Consider the following 21,860-nt stretch of genomic DNA (forward strand, 5'->3'; position numbering starts at 1 on the left):
CGTAGCACACAAGACAACAGTTTACAGAATTTCCAAATCTAAGGAATAGGAAAAGTAGAGTATTTCAAATGCCTTCTTTACTCCCACCCTTATGAATTTTCCATGGATTCTCACCTAATTCTAAGAATACTAAGCTCGAGCAATTTTGACACAATCATAAGAAATCTAGTACTTCCATTCGTATAAAATGAATGCCATGCATAGTAAAAAAAACTCTGAAAGGTCAAAATCATACAGAAATCCTTCAAAAATCCTACAAAGCGAATGTGCCCTTCAAGTTTTTGACTGGTTTTCTTTCTTTTCCTTTTTTTTCTCTTTAAAAATTATGATCATTTACTGAAATAGGGCATTAAAACATTTATTAATATATTTTTAATATTTAATAATTCATGACCATTTTGAGATCCAGGAATATTTTTTAATCTAACCATATGTTTCAAATTCTTGAATATTTTTAAAAATTTATGTTTTTTTAAACCAAGACAATTGAAAAATCATGCATATTTTAATAAATTCATTAATGTTATTTAAAACTTGTTTTTTTGCAATAATATAGTTTAAATTTGTCAAAACATAGGTAGGTGCCTTCTTCAGAACCATGAGTTTTTTGTTTCCTAAACAAGTTTTTCGTGAGCGTACATCAGATCATTTCTTTTCACATATAAGAAATTTTAAATATAAATGATCATCTTATTAATATACATGTAAAATACAAGAACATTTTCTCAAAATGCATTAGTATCATATATACAAGAATGTCTAAGATTTCTAAAAAATATTAAGACATGTTAATGGGTGGATTGAATGTCGGCCCAAACATTTGTCCTTTGCAAGTGGTCGCCCTATTCCTCGGTCTGGGTGACGTATAGAGGATCCCAGAGGATGGAAACAGACAAACAAATTAAGAAGCTACTAACGGCGTACAACATATCCGTCTCATGAGTCTGATTAGTTGCTTCCATGCGCAGCTACAGGCTGGCAACGCATGGCCACACCACTAGTATATTTAAGTTTTGTTGTGATTAGCTGGAAAATAGACACACAAACCCATAATGCAGTAATGACATGGTAGAAAAAAATAGAAGTGGATTAGTGTCTGATGACAAGCAAAAAAAAAAACTGGATGCGCTAACGCGCAAGATTGTGTTGTATTATAGGTGTCGGTAAGGTAAAGGTTTATCAAGCCAATGATGCTTGTATAATTTTTCATCGTCGATTATTTGCCAAAACAATCACATTCTAAATGAGATGATGAATTTATCATCAAATTTACTTTGAGTGGGCTCATAGTATAAGCTAAGGAAAGTGCATGTCAAACAATTGACATTCTGGAGGTGATGGGGATCACTGAAATAATATTTAAATTACATTCCTATGAAAAGTAGATGAATATGTAGACCACAAAGTTGATATTCATTTTACATCACCCGCATGGTGGTACCGAGTCACACATTGAACAATTGTCTTAGAAGTCTTAGAGCATCTCCAGCCGTTGGCCCCCCCAGGGGGCGCCTAAAATCGCCGCCTAGGGGTGAGCCGGCGCAAAAAATGGGCCTGGGGCGAGTTGGTCCCCAGCCGCCGGCCTCAGGGCCGCCCCCAGGCGTGTTTAAAAAATTAAAATGTATAGCAAATGGCGGCAAAGTTCGGCGAGGTTCGGCTAAACACGACGAATTTCGGCCAACTTGGGCATATATTTCGACAAAGTTCGCCGATTTTCATTACATAGCAAATATATAATAAACTAATCTAAAAGAAACTGGCTGAACACCGAGTAGTCGCCGTCGTCGCCGCCATCCTCGTCGTCGGCCTTCTCCTCCTTGACGCGGGCGCCCCTGCTGGACCCGGCGTCGCCATGGCGGACTGGTGGCGGCGGTGGCGCCTCGTCGTCGTCGCTGTCGTCGATGACTCCTCCTCCTCCTTCGTCGCGGCCCCAGCGGCGCTCCGCGAAGCGCTGCAGGACGGCGTACTAGCGATCCCTCGCCATCTTGAGGGAGTCCTGGCGTGCCCATTCAAGGGAGGCGTCGGCGCGCCGTCCCGTGACGCGCCGCCCGTGAGGAATCAATGGCAAGGCTGACCGGCGGCGGCAGCCTTGCCATTGATTCCTCGCGGGAACCGAGGCGTTGGGGGAAGACAGGCGCGGTGTCGCTGACGCGGCTGGCCCGCGGCTTTTTCGCGCCAAAACCACTCGCCCCGGGCCCCCCAGCGCGCCGGATTCGGCCTGGGTCCGCCGGCACAGATTTCGGCCCAGGCCGGCGAAAATCGGGCTCCTGGGGGCACGACTGGGCCGTTTTCTCAGCGCCGGCGCGAAAAAATCGCCTGGGGAGGCCTTCTTGGGGGCGCGGCTGGAGATGCTCTTAGTAACAAGGCAAAGCAACACCTGGTGGATAGATCATTACTCTACATCAAAGTATCCTCTCTCTCTCTCTCTCTCTCTCTCTCTCACACACACACACACACACACACACACACACACACACACACACACATGGACTATCTACTCCCAAGCTTAAAAGCTCACTGGTGAACCGTAAAATCAAAACAATTTGTAAAAGAAAACTAATTTTTTTTGTGTGCTAAAATTTGACTATTTTTTTGTGTGCTAAAATTTGACTATTTTTTTGTGTGCTTTATTTTTTTATCATGAAAGTATATTCATGCAAGTCATGGCAAAAAAATCAATCCTCCACAAATGCTATTTTTCTAAGCATATGGAGTACTGATTTTTGTTTGCCATGAGTTCCATAAATGTCATTTTTTCATGAAATGTGTCAAGCATACAAACAGTTGTCAAAGATCGCACCAAAATATTCAGAATTTTATGAAATTTTTTTTCATTTTGTTTTGATTTTACTGTTTGGGAGCAGAAGAGGACTTTTGCTCTCTCTCTCTCTCCCTCTCTGCCCCCCCCCCCCCCCCCCCCCGGGTCATTTTACTCATGTAGAAAGTTGTTGGAGATGCTCTTGCCATTTTACTACAGAATAAAATTTACTACCAGGTACCAACTTGTTGGTTTGTATATGTTTACCTGTCTGTCGCATAAAAATTACTAACACATGAGGGAATGAAGAATGTCTCTAATCATTTATAATATGAATGAGAATGATAGTGGATTAGTACAATATAAATGAAGTAATAATGACAATCTAATAATATGTAGACACACACGCACGCACATGTACTGACAAAATAATTAGTTAAATTTCACCCAAGTAAGTAAATGATAACCCTAAAGCTTGATCCTTTGTGCCGCAGGGGTACAACCACCTCCTAACCATCAAACCAAATGTTGGTTCTCAATTAATTGTGTGATTCGCTGTTACGTATCACTTAATAAAATTGCCCAGCCCATGAGACTCGCCCACATGCATCTCATTAATTGCCTACTCCAATAATGCAATAGGGAATGACGATTATTTCGTAAGTACTCCTATATGAGTTGTGCATGACCTCGGCTTTTGACGAACATGATATTGATTTTTGTTGTTGTCTTTTCTCTCTCTTTGTTTATGACTACCATGTTCCGTTATCTTTGACAATGGAACCCGGAGAATGCATGCTTCGTGTGGAAAACAAAAATGTTAACGTCTACTCTTGTTGGAGAGGTCATTACTTTGCGCTCTTTCTTAGTTTCTCCACTTGAACAAACTTAGTAAAGGTTTGCTGGCGATGCTCATGTCATCATAAATTTAAAAGACTACCGACCGACTCGTTGATTTATCATTCCCAGCAAATGTGACCTGCTGCCAGCTTGCATCTCATTAGTTGTCTACTCCAACAAGCCAACTTTGAGCAACAATTCTATAAGGACAGGTATGGTCTCCAATCTTTAGTCAATCATCATTGTGTAAAATACAGTGAAGCGCGCGAGACAGGAAGATGAACGTGATTTGTGAAAAACTGCAAGACAAGTGAGGTCGTCGTCGGATCATGTGTCCCAACTCCCGACTGGGAAAAAGACATTGGGGTTACAAAATTGCCAAGTCTTGTGGTCAGGTCACACAAACAAACTAACTAGAAGCAACTAATTTGTATCAAAGTTGACATTTACATGTATAAAACCCAATGCTATGGAATGCAAGGAGCTCCCATCTAGAAAGATGATGCATACCCCATCCCCACCCCGGCCGCCACAAGCAAATCAAATGGCGACGCCCAACATAGATTCAATTTCAGACACAAAATTGTACGAGCTGAAAGAGCAGCTTCTGCTGCTGACCACTCTGGTGGCGACGGTGACGTACGTCACCGGGCTCAACCTGCCCGGGGGAGCCTGGCAGACGCAGCAGGCGGACGGGCACGGCCCCCTCGCCGGCGACCCCATCCTCCGGGACATCCACTACCGCCGGTACCTCGCCTTTTACTACTGCAACGGCACGGCGCTTGCCTCGTCGGTCGTGGTCTGCCTCATCCTCGTCATGCTGCGCAGGGACAGCCCGGCCTGGTCGGTGGTGCTGCGGGTGGTCATGGTGCTCGACCTTCTCGGTCTCATGGGTTCCTACGCAGCCGGGACCTGCCATGACACCTTCGCCACCATCTGGGTCGTGGCGCTCGCTTTCCCAGTCTTGGCCTACATCACGTACGCTTTCGTCTGCTACCTCTGTTTGCCCCTCCGCCGCGACAACCACACCCCCAGAAACACAAACACAGGGTACCAAGAGAAGGAGAAGATCGAGGTGCTGATGCTGCTGGCCACCTTCGCAGTCACCATCTCCTACGCCGCCGGGCTGAACCCGCCTGGTGGCTTCTGGACCAGCACGGGGCAGAAGGATGGCCGCCTTCTTCACCTCGCCGGCGACCCCATCATGGAAGATAGCGCGCTCCGGAGGTACCGGGCCTTCTTCGTCTGCAACACGACGGCGTTCGTCGCCTCCTTGCTCATCATCCTGCTGCTCCTGGACAAGAACTTGAGCAGGACCATCTCGGCGAGGTTCGTAGCGGTCTACGGCTTCATCGGGGTGGCGCTCCTGGGCCTCATGGGGGCCTATGCTGCTGGCAGCTGCAGGGAGACTGACAATACCATCAAGGTCCTCTCCCTGGCCGCTGGGGTTCCTATCTGCGCAATCCTGCAGCTGGCTCTCAACTATGTCTTCTATTGGCCAATCAAGAACATGTGTGATAGTTTCTCGAGATGGTTGCAGAACTTGAGTCCCGGAGGTATACTTGCTCTACATCCTAATTTGTTGGTTTCTCTTTTATCTTTTGCTAATAACCGGCTAATCCTCGTGCCAAACTAGAATCCTGCCTTCGAAATTGCAACTTCCAGTTTTGCTATTTCTTTACTACAAATGCTAATAACTTCTACGGTTTTGCCGTTTGCATGTAGTCTCTGTCCAAAGTCAAAATTTGAAAGCCTCATGGAGAAAAATATCAACATTTACGGTATCAAATAAACATCATATATCCTGCATGAAAAATATTTTACACTGTATTTATTTGACATTGTAGTTACTGTTTCTTTTCCTCTTTCTGTAAACTAAATAAAAAGCTACAAAGATTGACTTAGAGCAATCTCTATCTATATGCAGTATCTTTTAGATAGAGGGATTTGCAAGTCACTGGCAATAAAAATACATTAATCCAAACATTATGATTTGTGCAACAGGTGCAGACAAGTTGAGGATACCTTGATTGGACGGTTTAGTGAGAAATAACAAATCATAATTACTCTCTGACTTTTAGATAAATATATAGTTTGTTAAATCTATGTCACTTGTGATTATCTTATGTCTCAGTTGGTGCGATGTCAGGCTCATGCGGACATGGAGACAATGTTAATTAGATTAGACAAAATCACTATTCAATTCACTTAGACTGGTCAAAATGGGAGTATCATACGTAGTATCATGCATGTCAACTAGAAATTTTTGTTGAGGTGGCACACAATTAAACAAGGAAAGAGAGTGTTGAGTATCATATTAAATGATATATGAAGTACTAGTATGTGTCATGCATGACAATAAATTGGGTAACTGATACCAAGCTGTGAAACTATGCACAATGAAGATAGTATGGTAAGGGAATCTCACTGTGACCAGCCTTAGACATAAAGAAAATCTCATTAACGCCTGACCCAAAAACTAGTTAGTATATTGCATGACACGGGCATTTATATACTTCATTTCATAATGCAGTGCATATAGATTGTTTTTTAAGTCAAATTTTACAAACTTTGACTAGTTATATAGATAAAAAAAATTCATATCTATATTCTATAGTACCAAATATATACAATATGGAAGTATGTATTGTGATGTATTTAAGGATATGTATTTTATATTCTAGATGTATATATTTCTCTACAAACTTTGTCTAAGTTTCTAAAGTTTGAATTTTCTAAAATTCTATATGCACTAAATTGTGGAACGGATGGAGTATATGCTACTGCCGAGAAAAAACACAATTCTCAAGTGTATTTTCCAAACTTGTGTGTACTGCACATTTATCTAAGTTATTCGGACGATCCAAGATGCATTGACATCTATGCTACGAACTATCTGTATTACTCCCAAGAAAACATGGACTTCAAACTTTATAGAACAATAAAACTTTAGAACTAAAAGATGTCAAAAGATTCCAAGTTTTCAGATGAACCATAAATACTTAAAATGAAATAGCTTAATTGAAAATTATTGTGTTATATACTTTATATGTGAGACCAGAAAACTCTTTTTTTTTTCACACATTGTACAAGTCTAATATTATTGCTGACTGGAGAAATTTGAAGTCCATATGTTTGCGCGTTTGGGCCATATATTTAGAAAACTTCATAGATATGGGGGTCTAGTACACCCGGGTTTAGCCACAACTTTTGCTTAATCAACTACAATTTGAAAGAGTAGGTTAACATGATAGTACTATTACTTGATTGAATGATTGGATGATTGACCCATTCATTAATTATGCAGGTGCGAGCGCACTCGCGGATCCAGACCTGAAAAACACTCGATTTTTCGTTATGGTACTTGCTAGCTTCGCGGTGAGCATCACCTACCAAGCGGGACTGGATCCACCAGGCGGCCTCTGGAAAGATGACCTGAATGGGCATAAGACCGGCCACCCGGTTCTCCGGACCACACACCCTGCTCGGTACCAGGTCTTCTTCTACAGCAACTCAGCAGCTTTCGTGACATCTCTGGTGGTGGTGATGATGGTCCAGAGCAAGTTCCTGCTGAAGCGCCGCACGTTGGTGGCAGCCATGGTGCTGGACTTGATCGGCCTCGTCATCGCCTATGCCGCCGGGAGCACCAGGGATGCAAGCACGTCCATCTATGTCGTCGCGGTGGCTTGCCTTGTCCTCTCCTACGTCGTCGTCCATATCGCGTTAGGAGGAGAGAAGGAGAATGTCGCTGCTGAACCTGCTCCTCCTCCTCCTCCTGCTGCTGCTGGTACGGTAGCTCCTGATCCTGCTACTACTGCTGCTACATCTGCTAGCCCTGCTGCTACTCCTACCGCTCCTGCTTCTCCGGTAGTGGTATTAGGAGGAGGAGGAGGGCGACGAAGCAAGGAGCAGCTGGATGACAAGCGTCAGGTGCTGCTGCTAATCGCCATCTTGGCCGCGGCGCTTACCTACCAAGCCGGGCTGACCCCGCCAGGCGGCTTCTGGCAAGCGGACGACGACGAGCATGGCCACCGCGCGGGCTACCCGGTCCTTCTCGACAACTACCCGCGCCGCTACAAGGCCTTCTTCTACTGCAACGCGGCGAGCTTCATGGCGTCGGTGGCTCTCATCCTCCTCCTCGTGAACCGCAAGCTGTACAGGCCGGGAATACGATGCTACGCGCTGCACGTCTGCATGGCGGTGGGCATGTTCGCGCTCATGGGAGCCTACGCTGCCGGGAGCTCCCGGCATCTCAAGACCTCCATCTATGTGTTGACGCTGGTGATCGCGGTGTCGGCCTCCATACCCCTGCAGGTAGCCATGTTCTGGTACATCCGTAACTACAGGAGAAACCACCAACATGATGAAGGCAGAATAAGACGACGGCGAACACGCGGGCTAGACAGCCCCGACCAGGAGAAGGACGAGGAGTTGGAGTACCTGATGCTGCTAGGGGTCCTAGTCGCGAGCGTGACGTACCAGAGTGGCCTGAGACCACCGGGCGGCCTGTGGGAAGAGGGCAACGCCGCCGGCAACCCCATCCTGCACGACGTCAACAAGCGCCGGTACGACATCTTCCTGTACAGCAACTCCACCTCGTTCATGGCGTCCGGGATGGCGATCGTCATGCTGCTCCCGTTCACGCTGAGCAACCTCGAGTGGCGCTTCTTGCCGTCCCAGAGGAGGAACCGCAAGTGGCCGCTCTGGCCGGTCCACACGGCCATTTTGCTGGACATGCTCGGCCTCCTGGTGGCCTACGCGGCAGGAAGTACCAGGACGTGGAAGTCGTCCAGGAACGTCATATTCATCCTCCTCCCCGTGCTAGCCTACATTGCGCTCTACGCAGCAATAGTGGCCATATACATATACATCTGTAACAAAACGCGCGCATCCTCCCAGTCCCAGTTGCCGACCACGCAAGCAAGCCAACAAACAACTAACGCTTAGTCTCCCTCTTGGATATGTAGCTTGTGTATTATTCGCATGAAAAACTAGTATATCACCACACCATGTGGACGGAGTTGCTGTGTTGTTTTGGTCGTGCACCCGGCCGTCACTGTCATTTCTTCATTTTCTTTCCTACATTGCTAGGTCAACATTGTTCGCGCTGGCAAAGTAAGGTGATAAGGTAATTTTGTTATCACGTGCCCTTATAGACAAGATTATTTGGCGTATGAATTGAATCCAGGCCGGCTTACAGAGTTAACACGTACGAATATCAACTAGACCCAATCTAAACATGCTTGCAAGATAAGTTCAGACGGTAAAGAGCGTCTTCCTACATCCATTTCCACAAATTCTGAAGTGGAGAAAATGTTTCGCTGGGATGGAAAAGACTGACAGTACATGGCATGATCATTTGCCATTAAACTATCTCAACGCGCGAGTAGGCTCTTCTTCTCCATATGCTCCTAATAAGGTAATAACAAACTCATGAAAATGACCAAAACGGCGATTTGACTTTGCACTGTGATCTCTAGTTTTCATTGTGAGAGAGCTATGGGGCTTCTTTGGTGACCCTGAAGTCCCCGGATGAATTGTCGAGTAGATAGGTCAGATTCGGACGCTGCAGTTGTTCCGCAGTGATATGGACTCGGCACACTCCTACCCACCCAGGGTATCATAGCATGTGGAGAATCAAGAGGGGCCATACCGGACATAATTACTCACGTCGGTTGGGGACTCTGCCGCCCTGCCTTTCGATCGATACACAGCTAATGAGGTCGATCACGAGCATGACAGGTGTGGGAGCGATCCTGCATACCACCGTCCTCCTAACAATCCAATCACAGGTTGCTTCACACAAACTTAACAAATTTGATGATGCTCTTATCATCACAAATTTCACACTACCGGCCGGTTCATTTATTAATCATTCCCAGCACATGCGAGATGCGACTTGCCAACTTGCATCTCATCAGTTACCCAATCCAACAAACCAACCTTGAGTCCTTATAATCTATCTTAAAGAAGTATAATCTTAAAGTATAGGTGCATATGACCCCGGGCACTGCAGTCTTTAGTCAATCTCAGAGTACTAATCATCACTGCGTAATACATATATGTGTATAAGATCGCCAAGTCTTGTGGTCTGGTCACAAAAACAAAATAGCTAGAAGCAATTAAGTTGTTCCAAAGTTGACATTTACATGTATATAACCCGATATATAACCCAATGCTATGCAATGCAAGTAGCTCCCAACTACCAAGATGACAGATATATCCCCACCTCCACACCGCCACCACCAAATGAACCGGCGACGTCTGACCAAGCTGCGTCCAACGAAGATGAAGACCCAGAGTTATTTGTACCAGCTGAAAGAGCAGCTTATGCTGCTGAGTGCTGACCACTCTGGTGGCTGGCGAGTGGCGACGGCAACGTACGTCACCGGGCTCAACCTGCCCGGGGGGCTGGCGGACGCAGCAGGCGGACGGGCACCTCGCCGGCGACCCGATCCTACGGGACATCCACTACCGCCGGCACCTCGGCTTCTACTACTGCAACTAAACCTGGGAATAGTTTCAAAACCAGATTGAAGCCAGCCCAAACCATACGACTCTGCCTCTTTCAACCAGACCAATTCAATCCAAAATTTAACCACCATAATCCAAACCAACCCAAACTACCCAATTTTTTCACCCAGCACCATCCAAACCATTTTTCGTCTTTGGATAGAAACTGCAGTTTGAAACCGTGGACGCAAGAAGCTGGCGTGCTCGCCAACCCACGCCCGTGAGGATGGAGAAGAGCGCACTGGCGTCCGTGTGCGCCTCCACACCCACTGACAGCTCCGGCTGCGGGCACCACGAGTAGTAGTTTATCTTCAGCTTCAAGTAGCAGGTCGTCCTCGACGCCGAGTCCAAGGGAGAGGATGCCGAGGAGTTGGGGCGCGAGCACACTGACGTGCACTCGGAAGCTTTTGGTGAGAGTACATAAACGGGCGAGTGCATCGTCCAGCGCGCGTCGTCCGCAGCCGAAGGCGGAGTAGTGGACTGTGTCGATGAGGTGCGTTGGGACGCCATGGCCGCCCACATGCATGGCGCGCCAGTGGGCAGCGGCCGCGCACACGGACAAGCACCCTGCACCAGAAGGATGTCCGCCTTCTTTACCTCGCCGGCGAGCCGATCATGGAAGATAGCACGCTCCGGAGGTACCGGGCCTTCTTCGTCTGCAACACAACGACGTTCGTTGCCTCCTTGTTCATCATCCCGCTCCTCTTGGACGAGAAGTTGAGCAGCAATATCTCAGCGTGGTTTCCGGCGGTCTACGGCTTCATCGCCGTCGCCCTCCTGGGCCTCATGGGCGCCTATGCTGCTGGGAGCTGCAGGAAAACTGACAGTACCGTCAAGGTCATCTTCCTGGCCGCTGCGGTTATGGCTTGCGTAGGCCTTCAGCTGGCACTTAGTTATGCCTTCCATTTGAAACCTATCGAGGTCATGCGTGCTTGGTTCTCCGGATGGTTGCACTACTTAAGAGGCACTGGTCCTGCTGCTGCAGGTATACAAACTCCACGTGTTTATGTGTTGAATTTTTTTGTTATTAACTTTTACGTTTTGTCATTTCAAAATATAGTGCATATGGATTTTGTTCTATATAACTCAAATTTGAAAACTAACTTATAGAAAACAGTTTTGCTGATTCTAAGTTGATTAGAATTTTTTAAATTGCAATCTATTCAAAAAAAGTGGTTAAAAAGTGCAAGTTGCTCATCACAGACACAAACAGAACCTATCAGCATCTACAACACCAAATTATTACCATTAGATCCATCGTAAAATATATTGCAATACTGTATTTATTAGGTACTGTAGATATTGATCTATCTTTTGTTCACTTTACAAAATTTTAATCGAAAAATGCACAGTAGGTCCTTGAACTTTTTCAGGCATGTCATATAAGTCCTCAAACTATAAAAATCATCATACAGGTCCTCGAAGTAAAATAAATGTGTCATGCTAGGCAAAATATAGGTCCTCGAACTACTTTAGTGTTGAACTAATTTTGGACTGGATGATACACTTACTGCACTTCAAGGATTTGGATGATGATTTTCATAGCTACGGGAGCTACGTGACGCCCCCGAAATAGTCTAGGGACCTATATGCACTCCACTCTAAAAATTTATATGCTCTATATTCTGAAAAAATAGAGTGGGTATTTCGAAGTCGAATCATTAGGGTTTATGCAACAAGTGCTAAAAGATGACGATATCTTTCTTTCTAGACTGAGCCATAATCACTTTTCTTTTAAGATCTGATTTTGCTAACTCTAAGTCAGAGGAGACTATTGTGCAGGTGGTGAGGAATTGGGGATAAGATGCTTATCTTTATGTCAAGGTACGTGCAGTTGATATAAAAAATACAATACATATAATTAATTATAAATAGGGGTAGGCCAACAATAAAACAATACTTGATTGAATGATTGCCCGATTGATTATGCAGATGCCAATGCACTTGAGGACCCAGACCTGAAAAACACTCGCTATTTTGTTATGATACTTGCTAGCTTCACCGTGAGCATCAATTACCAAGTAGGACTGGATCCACCAGGCAGCCTCTGGCAAGACAAGCTGGATGGCCACAAGATCGGCCAGCCAGTGCTACGAAGGACGCACCCTACTCGTTACCAGGTTTCTTCTACAACAACTCAGCAGCTTTCGTGACATCTCTGGTGGTTGTCATGATGGTCCAGAGCAAGTTTCTGCTCAAGTGCCGCAAGTTGGTGGCAGCCATGGTGCTAGACCTGCTCGGCCTCGTCATCGCCTATGCTGCCAGGTGCACCAGGGATACCAGCACATCCATATATGTCGTCGTGGTGGCTTGCCTTGTCCTCTCTTATGCCATCGTCCATATCGCATTAGGAGGGGAGAAGGAGAACATGGTTACAATACCTGTTCATGATCCTGATCCTGCTACGGTTGATGAGGACAACCTGCTACTGCTACTCCTGCTCCTGCTCCTGCTCTTCCAGTAGGAGGATGAGGACAACGTTGGCCGCGGCGACCACCACTAAGCAAGGAGCAGCTAGATGACAAGCGTCAGGTGTTGCTGCTAATCGCCATCTTAGCCGCGGCACTTACGTACCAAGCCGGGCTGACCCCGCCCGGGGGCTTCTGGCAAGCGGACGATGATAAGCTTGGACACCGCGCGGCCTACCCAGTCCTCCTCGACAATTACCAGCGTCGCTACAAGGCCTTCTCCTACTGCAACACGGTGAGCTTCATGTCGTCGGTGGCTCTCATCCTCCTCCTCGTGAACCGCAAGTTGTACAGGTCGGGGATTCAGTGCTACGCGCTCAACGTGTGCATGGGCGTGGGCATTTTGGCGCTCATGGGTGCCTACGCTTCAGGGTACCCGAGCTACTACTAGGGTTTTCCCTACTAGTTCCTCCTTCTGCTATATGATGTCATTAGCCCTAAAAATTTAAGGAGAGGACTTTTGGAATGAAGCGCTACCGTGTCGAGGCAAAACATGGGCAGGAGCACTTTTTCTCTCCAGTGAGCGATTCTGCTGAGGAAATTTCCCTCAGGGGGAAATGGAACCATCAACATTACCAATGATCCTCTCATTGTGACAGGACCAATCTTCATCTACAGCTTCACTAGTACCATCTCATCTCAAACCCTAGTTCATCTCTTGTATTCAATCTTTGTATCAAAACCTCAGATTGGTACCTGCGGGTTGCTAGTAGTGTTGATTACATCTTGTAGTTGATACTAGTTGGTTTATTTGGTGGAAGATTATATATTCAGATCCTTAATGATATTCAACACTCATCTGATCTTGAACATAAATATGATTTCTGAGTAGTTACTTTTGTTCTTGAGGACATGAGAAAAGTCTTGTTATAAGTAATCATGTGAATTTGGTATTTGTTCGATATTTTGATGATATGTATGTTGTTCTTCCTTTACTGGTGTCATGTGAACGTCAACTACATGACACTTCATCATATTTTGGGCCTAAGGAAAGGCATTATGGAGTAATAAGTAGATGATGGGTTGCTACAGTGAGATAGGTTTAAATCCTAGTGTATGCGTTATTTCGTAAGTGGCCGATTTGGATCCATATGTTTCATATTATGGTTAGATTTATCTGTATTCTTCTTTCGTAGTTGCGGATGCTTGCGAGAGAGGATAATCGTAAGTGTGATGATTGTTCAAGGAAGAACAGCACCCAAGCACAGGTCCACCCACTTATCAAATTATCAAAGTAGCGAACGCCGATCAACTAAACATGATGACAGTGACTAGACGGTAATTCACATGTGTCCTCAAGAACGCTTTGCTTTATATAAGAGAACGCTCCGGCTTGTCCTTTGCTATAAAAAGGATTGGGCCACCTTGCTACACCTTTATTACTATTGCTACTTGTTACATATTAAGAATTATCTTTCTACCAAACTATCTATTATCACTATTTTCAATACTTGCAGAGAATACCTTGCTGAAACCTGCTTATTATTTCCTTATGCCCCTCGTTGTGTTCGATACTCTTACTTATCGGAAGGATTATGCTTGATCCCCTATACTAGTGTGTCATCAACGCGAGTGCTCCCGGTTTGTCCTCATCTTCGTCCACTGCTTCCACTACTTCCCCGGCATCGACGCCATGGCCGACGACGCTGCCGCCAAGAAGAAGGTTACAGACAAAGCCGCCGCCTCGGCCGCGACCCTTGCGTGGCCTATGAGAGGGTAAGATTTGTTCATCCCCTTTTATTCGTTCATGTGATAGTAGTATATACTGCGTTCATAGATATTTTTGTTCTATGTTCGGTTAGGGCTCACATGTTTAGATATCAGTATGAGCTTCGTAGTGTTAATATCATTTTCATGATTTACTTAGGGATTAAATCAATCAGAATCCAGCAGTTTTCAAGTAATGGTGCGATTTCATTTGTTATTACTCGCCACTCAATAAAGAGCCCTAACCCATGAGACTTGCCAACTTGCTGTTGCATCTCATTACTCCAATAATGCAACATGCAGTAACCAAGGATATTGATTGCGCTGCTTATTTTTCTTTGTTTTGAACTACCGTACTCCATTATCTTTGATAATGAACCGAAGTCAGCGTGCATCGCGTGGAAAACAAAAATGTTAGCGTCTACCTACTACCCAAGCTGATGGAACCACCCAATAATAGTACACTCAGATGCAAGTTCCAACGGACTTGGACAGGGTGGAGGAGAACATGTGCTAATCTAGTTTCCAACCACACAATAATACTACATCATGGGCAAGTTCCAACAGACTTCACAGGGTGGAGGACGTGTGCTAATCTAATTACCACCCCCCTCCCCCCAAAAAAAATTAACTGACGGGCCCATCCTACTTATTCAAATTACAGGCATTAATCTTTAATTAGCCCGTAAAGCCTCCGTAAGCCACCGTCTGTGTAGCATTACTCCGGAACCACCCGTTGGAGAGGTCATTACTTTGCATGAGATTGTACAACCTTTCCGAAGCTTCTCCTTCTGACGAAACTCAAGTAAATTTGGTGATGCTCTTATCATCACAAATTTAAAAGACTACCGGCCGGCTCATTGATTTATCATTCCCAGAACATGCGACTTGCCAACTTGCATCTCATCCAACAAAGCCAGCCTTGAGTTCGTATAGTCTATCTTAAAGAAGTACTATAATCTTCAAGTACTAACTATCAATGTGTAAAATACATATGTGTATAAAATCGCCCAAGTCTTGTGGTCTGCTCACGAAAACAAACTAGCTAGAAGCAATTAAGGTGTTCCAAACTTGACATTTACATGTATATATAACCCAATGCTATGCAATGCAAGGAGCTCCCAGCTAGCAAGATGACAGATATCACCATCTGCACCTCCTCACCGCCATCACCAGATGGACCGGCGACGCTTGAACAAGCTGCGTCCATCGAAGATGAAGACCCAGAGTTATTGTACGAGCTGAAAGAGCAGCTTCTGCTGCTGACCACTCTGGTGGCGACGGTGACGTACGTCACCGGGCTCAACCTACCCGGCGGAGCCTGGCAGACGCAGCAGGCGGACGGGCACCTCGCCGGCGACCCCATCCTCCGGGACATCCACTACCGCCGGTACCTCGCCTTCTACTACTGCAACGGCACCGCTCTCGCCTCGTCGGTCGTGGTCTGCCTCATCCTCGTCATGCTGCAGAGGAAGAGACCCGTCTGGACGCTGGTTCTGCGGGTGGTCATGGTGCTCGACCTACTTGGCCTCATGGGTTCCTACGCAGCTGGGACCTGCCATGACACCTTCGCCACCATCTGGGCCGTGGCGCTGGCTTGCCCCGTCTTGGCCTATATCACGTTTGCTTTCGTCACCAGCCACCGACCCCGCGGCGACGCCAGTACCACCACCAGAGCCACAGCCACAGGCCGGCATGAAGAGAAGGAGAAGATCGAGGTGCTGATGCTGCTGGCGACCTTCGCCGTCACCATCTCATACGCCGCCGGGCTGAACCCACCAGGCGGCTTCTGGACCAGCACCCTGCAGAAGGATGCCCGCCTTCTTCACCTCGCCGGCGACCCGATCATGGAAGATAGCGCGCTCCGGAGGTACCGGGCCTTCTTCGTCTGCAACACGACGGCGTTCGTCGCCTCCTTGTTCATCATCCCGCTCCTCCTGGACAAGAAATTGAGCAGCAAAATCTCAGCGAGGTTTCTGGCGGTCTACGGCTTCATCGCCGTGGCCCTCCTGGGCCTCATGGGGGCCTATGCTGCTGGAAGCTGCAGGAAAACTGACAGTACCGTCAAGGTCATCTTCTTGGCTGCTGCGGTTCCGGCTTGCGTAGGCCTTCAGCTGGCACTTAGTTATGCCTTCAATGTGAAACCAATCAAGGTCATGCGTGCTTCGTTCTCCGGATGGTTGCACTACTTAAGAGGCACTGGCGGTCCTGCAGGTGCAGGTATACAAACTCTACATGCTTATGTGTTGATTTTTTGTTGTTATTAACTTCTACCGTTTTGTCATTTCAAAATGTAGTGCATATGGATACTGTGCTATAACTCAAAATTTGAAAACTAATAGAAAACAGTTTTTCTAATTCGTTGATTAGAATTTGCTTAAATTGTAATCAATTCAAAAAAAGTGGTTAAAAAGTGCAAGTTGCTCATCACAGTCAACCTGGACATAGACAGACCTATCAGCATCTACAACACCAAATTAGTACCATTAGATCCATTGTAAAATATATTGCAATATTGTATTTATTAGGTACTGTAGATGTTGATCTCTCTTTTGCCAATCTTTACTAAATTCTAATTGACAAATGCACAGTAGGTCCTTGAACTATTTCAGGGATGTCACATAGGTCCTTAAACTATGGAAATCATCATCTAGGTCCTTGTAGTACAATAAGTGTGTCATGCTAGGAAAAATATAGGTCCTTGAACTACCTTAGTGTTGAACCGATTTGGGACTGGATGACACACTTACTGCACTTCAAGTATTTGGATGCTGATTTTCAAAGTTAGGGGACCTATGTGACGCCCCTACAATAGTCCAACGACAACGACCTATAATGCACTCCACTCGAAAAATTTATATGGTCTATATTCTAAAAAATACAATGGGATTTCGAAGTCAAATCATTAGGGTTTATGCAACAAGTGCAAAAAGATGACGATATCTTAATTGAACAGTTGACTTAGGAATAACAATTTCTTTGTAGACTGAGCCATAATAACTCTTTTGTTTTTTAAAAGAACTGATTTTGCTAACTCTAAGTCACATGAGACTATTGTGCAGGTGATGAGGAATTGGGGATAAGATGCTTATCTTTATGTCAAGGTACGATGCAGTTGATAGAAACATACAATGCATCTAATTAATTATAAATAGGGGTAGGCCAACAATAAAACAATACTTGATTGAATGATTGCCCGATTGATTGTGCAGATGCCAGTGCACTTGAGGACCCAGACCTGAAAAACACTCGCTATTTTGTTATGGTACTTGCTAGCTTCGCGGTGAGCATCACTTACCAAGCAGGACTGGATCCACCAGGCGGGCTATGGCAAGACAAACTGGATGGCCATAAGATTGGCCAGCCAGTGCTACGAACGACACACCCTACTCGTTACCAGGTGTTCTTCTACAGCAACTCAGCAGCTTTCGTGACATCTCTGGTGGTTGTCATGATGGTCCAGAGCAAGTTTCTACTCAAGCGCCGCACGTTGGTGGCAGCCATGGTGTTGGACCTGCTCGGCCTCGTCATCGCCTATGCTGCTGGGTGCACCAGGGATACCAGCACATCCATCTATGTTGTCGCGGTGGCTTGCCTTGTCCTCTCCTACGCCGTCGTCCATATCTCGTTAGGAGGAGAGAGGGAGAACATGGTTACTAGACCTGATCATGATCCTGATCCTGCTATGGTTGCTCCTGATCCTGCTCTGGTTGCTCCTGATCCTGCTATGGTTGCTCCTGTTCCTGCTACTCCTGCTCCTGCTCTTCCTGTAGTAGGAGGAGGACAACGCCAGCCGCGGCGAACACCACGAAGCAAGGAGCAGCTAGATGACAAGCGCCAGGTGTTGTTGTTAATCGCCATCTTAGCGGCAGCACTTACCTACCAAGCCGGGCTCACCCCGCCGGGTGGCTTCTGGCAAGTGGACGATGAGAAGCTTGGACACCGCGCGGGCTACCCGGTCCTCCTCGACAACTACCCGCGTCGCTACAAGGCCTTCTTCTACTGCAACGCGGCGAGCTTCATGTCGTCGGTGGCTCTCATCCTCCTCCTCGTCAACCGCAAGCTGTACAGGCCGGGAATACGGTGCTACGCGCTCCACGTGTGCATGGCGGTGGGCATGTTCGCGCTCATGGGAGCCTATGCTGCCGGGAGCTCACGGCATCTCAAGACCTCCATCTATGTGTTGACGCTGGTGGCGGTGGTGTCGGCCTCCATACCCCTACAGGTAGCCATCTTCTGGTACTTCGGCAACTGCATGGACAACCGTCACGATCAACCTAGAATAAGACGACGACGAGCACGTGGACAAGATGACCCTGATAAAGAGAAAGACGAGGAACTTGAGTACCTGATGCTGCTGGCAGTCCTGGCTGCGAGTGTGACGTACCAGAACGGCCTGAGGCCAGCGGGCGGCATGTGGCAGGAGGACAGTGGCGCCTACACCGCCGGCAACCCCATCCTCCGCGACATCAACAAGCGCCGGTACGACATCTTCCTGTACAGCAACTCCACTTCTTTCATGGCGTCCGTCGTCGCCATCGTCATGCTGCTGCCATTGACGCTGAGCGACGACGTCAGATGGCTACAACGTTGCTTGCCGTTCCACAGGGTGGACCTCAAGTGGTCGCTCTGGCCGGTCCACACGGCCATTTTGCTGGACATGCTCGGCCTACTTGTGGCCTACGCGGCAGGAGGTACCAGGAAGTGGGGGTCGTCCAGAAATGTGATATTAATCGTCCTCCCCGTCCTAGCCTACATCGCGCTCTACGCAATGGCGGCGGCGATATACATATACATCCGCCGCAGATCCTCCCAGTCATCGAGCAGGCAAGCAGGGCAACAAGCCGAGTCTTCCTCTTAGATATCTTATGTATTACCCCTTCCATTTCAATTTAAAGTTCTAGGTTTATCCTAAGTCAAACTTCTTCAGGTTTTACCGAGTCTATAGGAAAATGTACCGACATCTACAACATCGTGTTAGTTTTATTGAATTCGTCATAAAGTATATTTTTGTATCATATATATTTGATGCTGTGGATATTAGTAAAAAATTCTACATACTCGGCCAAACTTAGGAAAGTTTGACCTAGGATAAATCACTTCCAATATTTTGGAACCGAGGTTGTATTTGCCTAAAAAAAACTTGTATATGACCATGTGGGTGGAGATGTTGTAGTGTTGTTGTGGTTGTGCATCCGTTACCGTTTTCTCTTCTTTTCCATTCCTATATGTAGAGCTAGGTCAGCACTGTTCGTGTTGGCAAACCAAAGTGAAAAAAAAACGTATCCTCGTCACCCCTTACATGCACGCTTAATTGCCAAATGAATTGAATCCAGACCGGCTAACGAAGTTAACAAGAACCAAACTGTAACCCAAATATGAATTGTGGCAATGGGCATTTCTACACATGCATTTCTACTAATTCTCAAGTCAAGAAATATTTCTCTCGGATGGAAAAGACTTACTGTACATGGCATGATCATTTGTCACTAAACTGTCTTAACGTGCGTGTAGGCACTTCTCCTTAATAAGATCCCAATAAGGCAATAACCAACTAATAAAAATGACCAAAACGGTGATTTGAAGTTGCAGCATGATCTTTCGATTTTGTTGTGAGAGGACTATGCACACGCAAAAAACACTAGAATGATGAGGATGACGTGGCCTGATATGAATGCGATAATGGCCTTGTGACCGTGATATTTCAAAAACCATCCAAACGATGTCCTATGTAGCATATGAAAACTGGCTAGATTTCATAACTTGCCAAAAACAGACCATTACTATGAATTGCGGCTCTCGTTGACGGCAAAAATGTCAGATTCTCAAAAACCAATGGTAAAAAAGCCCCGAACAAAAGAATTTTTTTATCAATTGTCATAGTATGCTCGTCAAGATGACCCAGCCACCTAGGAGTATTGCCTTCAAAAACATTATGGGGTCCCTAAGAGCCACTTGCAAAAAATCAACCAAAACAGTACAGAATGTGTGAGGCTCCGGGATAAGCTGGTGACCATGACCGATAAGCCTCACATGCAAAAGAAGAATGTGGAGACCCCCAATGACTATGTCCCCAGATAAGGAGCCAAAAATTCTCAAACTACCCCTAAATATTAGGTGAACTTAATGAATTTAATATCCAAATTCTTATGTATGCCCCCCCCTTCAATGCATTACATGTTTCATTGACCCCCTTTAATAAAATTCCTAGCTCCATCCCTGTATATGGCAAGAAATCTAATAATTTACGATGTGAAAAGAAAAACTGAACCTTATAGAAAAAAAACACGAAACCGCAGCCGAATAAAAAATAACACAAACGAAATCAGCCCAATAGGAATGTTAATTAGGCCCAAAACCAAACTTTAAGATCGCGGGCTAACTCATTTCGCGGCTGGCTCATGCAAATGCTACGGCCGCTATAGGCGGGGATAGCGGCCGCTAACCCAGTTAGAGGGAACAGTAGCTTGTGCGTATTTATCTCAGAAAACAGGGGATTTTCAGCAGAAAAAACAAAGGATTTTCAGTATAAATTCAAACATAACAAGTAGTACAATAAAGGTCTGCACAAGTTGTTGAGCTGTCTCTTACTCACTTTACACAAGGAAATTGAAGTAGCAGATCATGGCATCACAAGAGATATCAACAAGCCATAATCTAAAGAAAAATTCGAGGGTAGATCTGTATAATCTACAACCAGAACCTGAACCTGAGCCTACAACCTGAACTGTGGTCGCGGAGGCGTCGTCGTGCAGAGGCCCCTCGTCGCCGGCTGCCTTGCCGTGGTCGTTGCCTTGCTGCCTTGCCGCCGCAACCTTTTTGGTGGGGGGAGGGAATGGAGAAACGATGCTAGGTTTCGTGGAGGAAGTGCTATCTATCCCGTATACGGATTTGGTCTTACCTCTATTTGGGCCTCTCTTTCAGATTTTAGGCCCATCCCAGCGAAACTGCAGCGAACGCAAAGTCAAATCGCGAGATTAGTGCCAAGTTAGCGTTTTTTCGCATTGCGTCGCGGCCATGATCTAAAAGATTGCCCAAAACTCGTCGCATCCCCTCTCCCTCGCTCTCGCCGTCGCTGCCTCATCCTCCTCCGTTCTCCGACCGCGAGGCAGCCCCCCCTCCTTCCCCTCTACGCGCTCCAGTATTTTTGTCCGGAAGCAGCAACGGTAGCCGCCGCCGTCCCAATCGAGCAGGAGAGAGGGGATCAGGACAGCGAGAGGAGGAGGAGCTAGGTCCTCGAGCGAGGCACTGCAGACGAGGTAGAGGGTGGTTTCGCTGTCGACTTGGTTCCGCTACGCCCGCCCAAGTTCGAGTACTGACCTCCATCTCCTGGAAGGTACTGTCTTCGAAAAAAATCATCGACTTACCAAAAGGTGAAATAAACATTTTAGAAATATAGTACAGTAGCTATTTTGGGGATTCTGTCAAACTGGGTTTATTCGGTTTTTTACAGCCAAAATTAACTGCCTATACGAGTCTGAGCCCCTCAAAAAATTTACACGGGGCTACCTCCGTTCGAAAATAATTGAAGTTTTGGATTTGTCCAAAGTCAAAATTGTTTAAGTTTGACCAAG

General features: G+C 46.2%; 1 protein-coding gene across 1 annotated transcript; it reads left to right on the plus strand.

Annotated features, from left to right (window-relative positions):
* The first annotated feature begins 15,345 nt into the window (after positions 1-15,345).
* Positions 15,346-19,221, plus strand: LOC123191361 (uncharacterized). The gene is made up of 3 exons (XM_044604132.1): positions 15,346-16,548; positions 17,349-17,390; positions 17,499-19,221. Exons 1-3 carry the CDS (start codon positions 15,390-15,392, stop codon positions 19,145-19,147), a joined length of 2,850 nt encoding a protein of 949 aa, XP_044460067.1. The 5' UTR covers positions 15,346-15,389; the 3' UTR covers positions 19,148-19,221.
* Positions 19,222-21,860: the final 2,639 nt, after the last annotated feature.

The sequence above is a fragment of the Triticum aestivum genome, chromosome 2A (assembly GCF_018294505.1).
Source record: "Triticum aestivum cultivar Chinese Spring chromosome 2A, IWGSC CS RefSeq v2.1, whole genome shotgun sequence".
NCBI lineage: Eukaryota > Viridiplantae > Streptophyta > Magnoliopsida > Poales > Poaceae > Triticum > Triticum aestivum.

Bases quoted from the DNA above. Each gene is read 5' to 3' on its own strand.
- LOC123191361 (XM_044604132.1), top strand. From the start codon at position 15,390: ATGCAATGCAAGGAGCTCCCAGCTAGCAAGATGACAGATATCACCATC. The intron at 16,549-17,348 runs ATTAACTTCTAC...ACTATTGTGCAG, and splicing joins TGTGTTGATTTTTTGTTGTT to GTGATGAGGAATTGGGGATA. The intron at 17,391-17,498 runs GTACGATGCAGT...TTGATTGTGCAG, and splicing joins ATGCTTATCTTTATGTCAAG to ATGCCAGTGCACTTGAGGAC.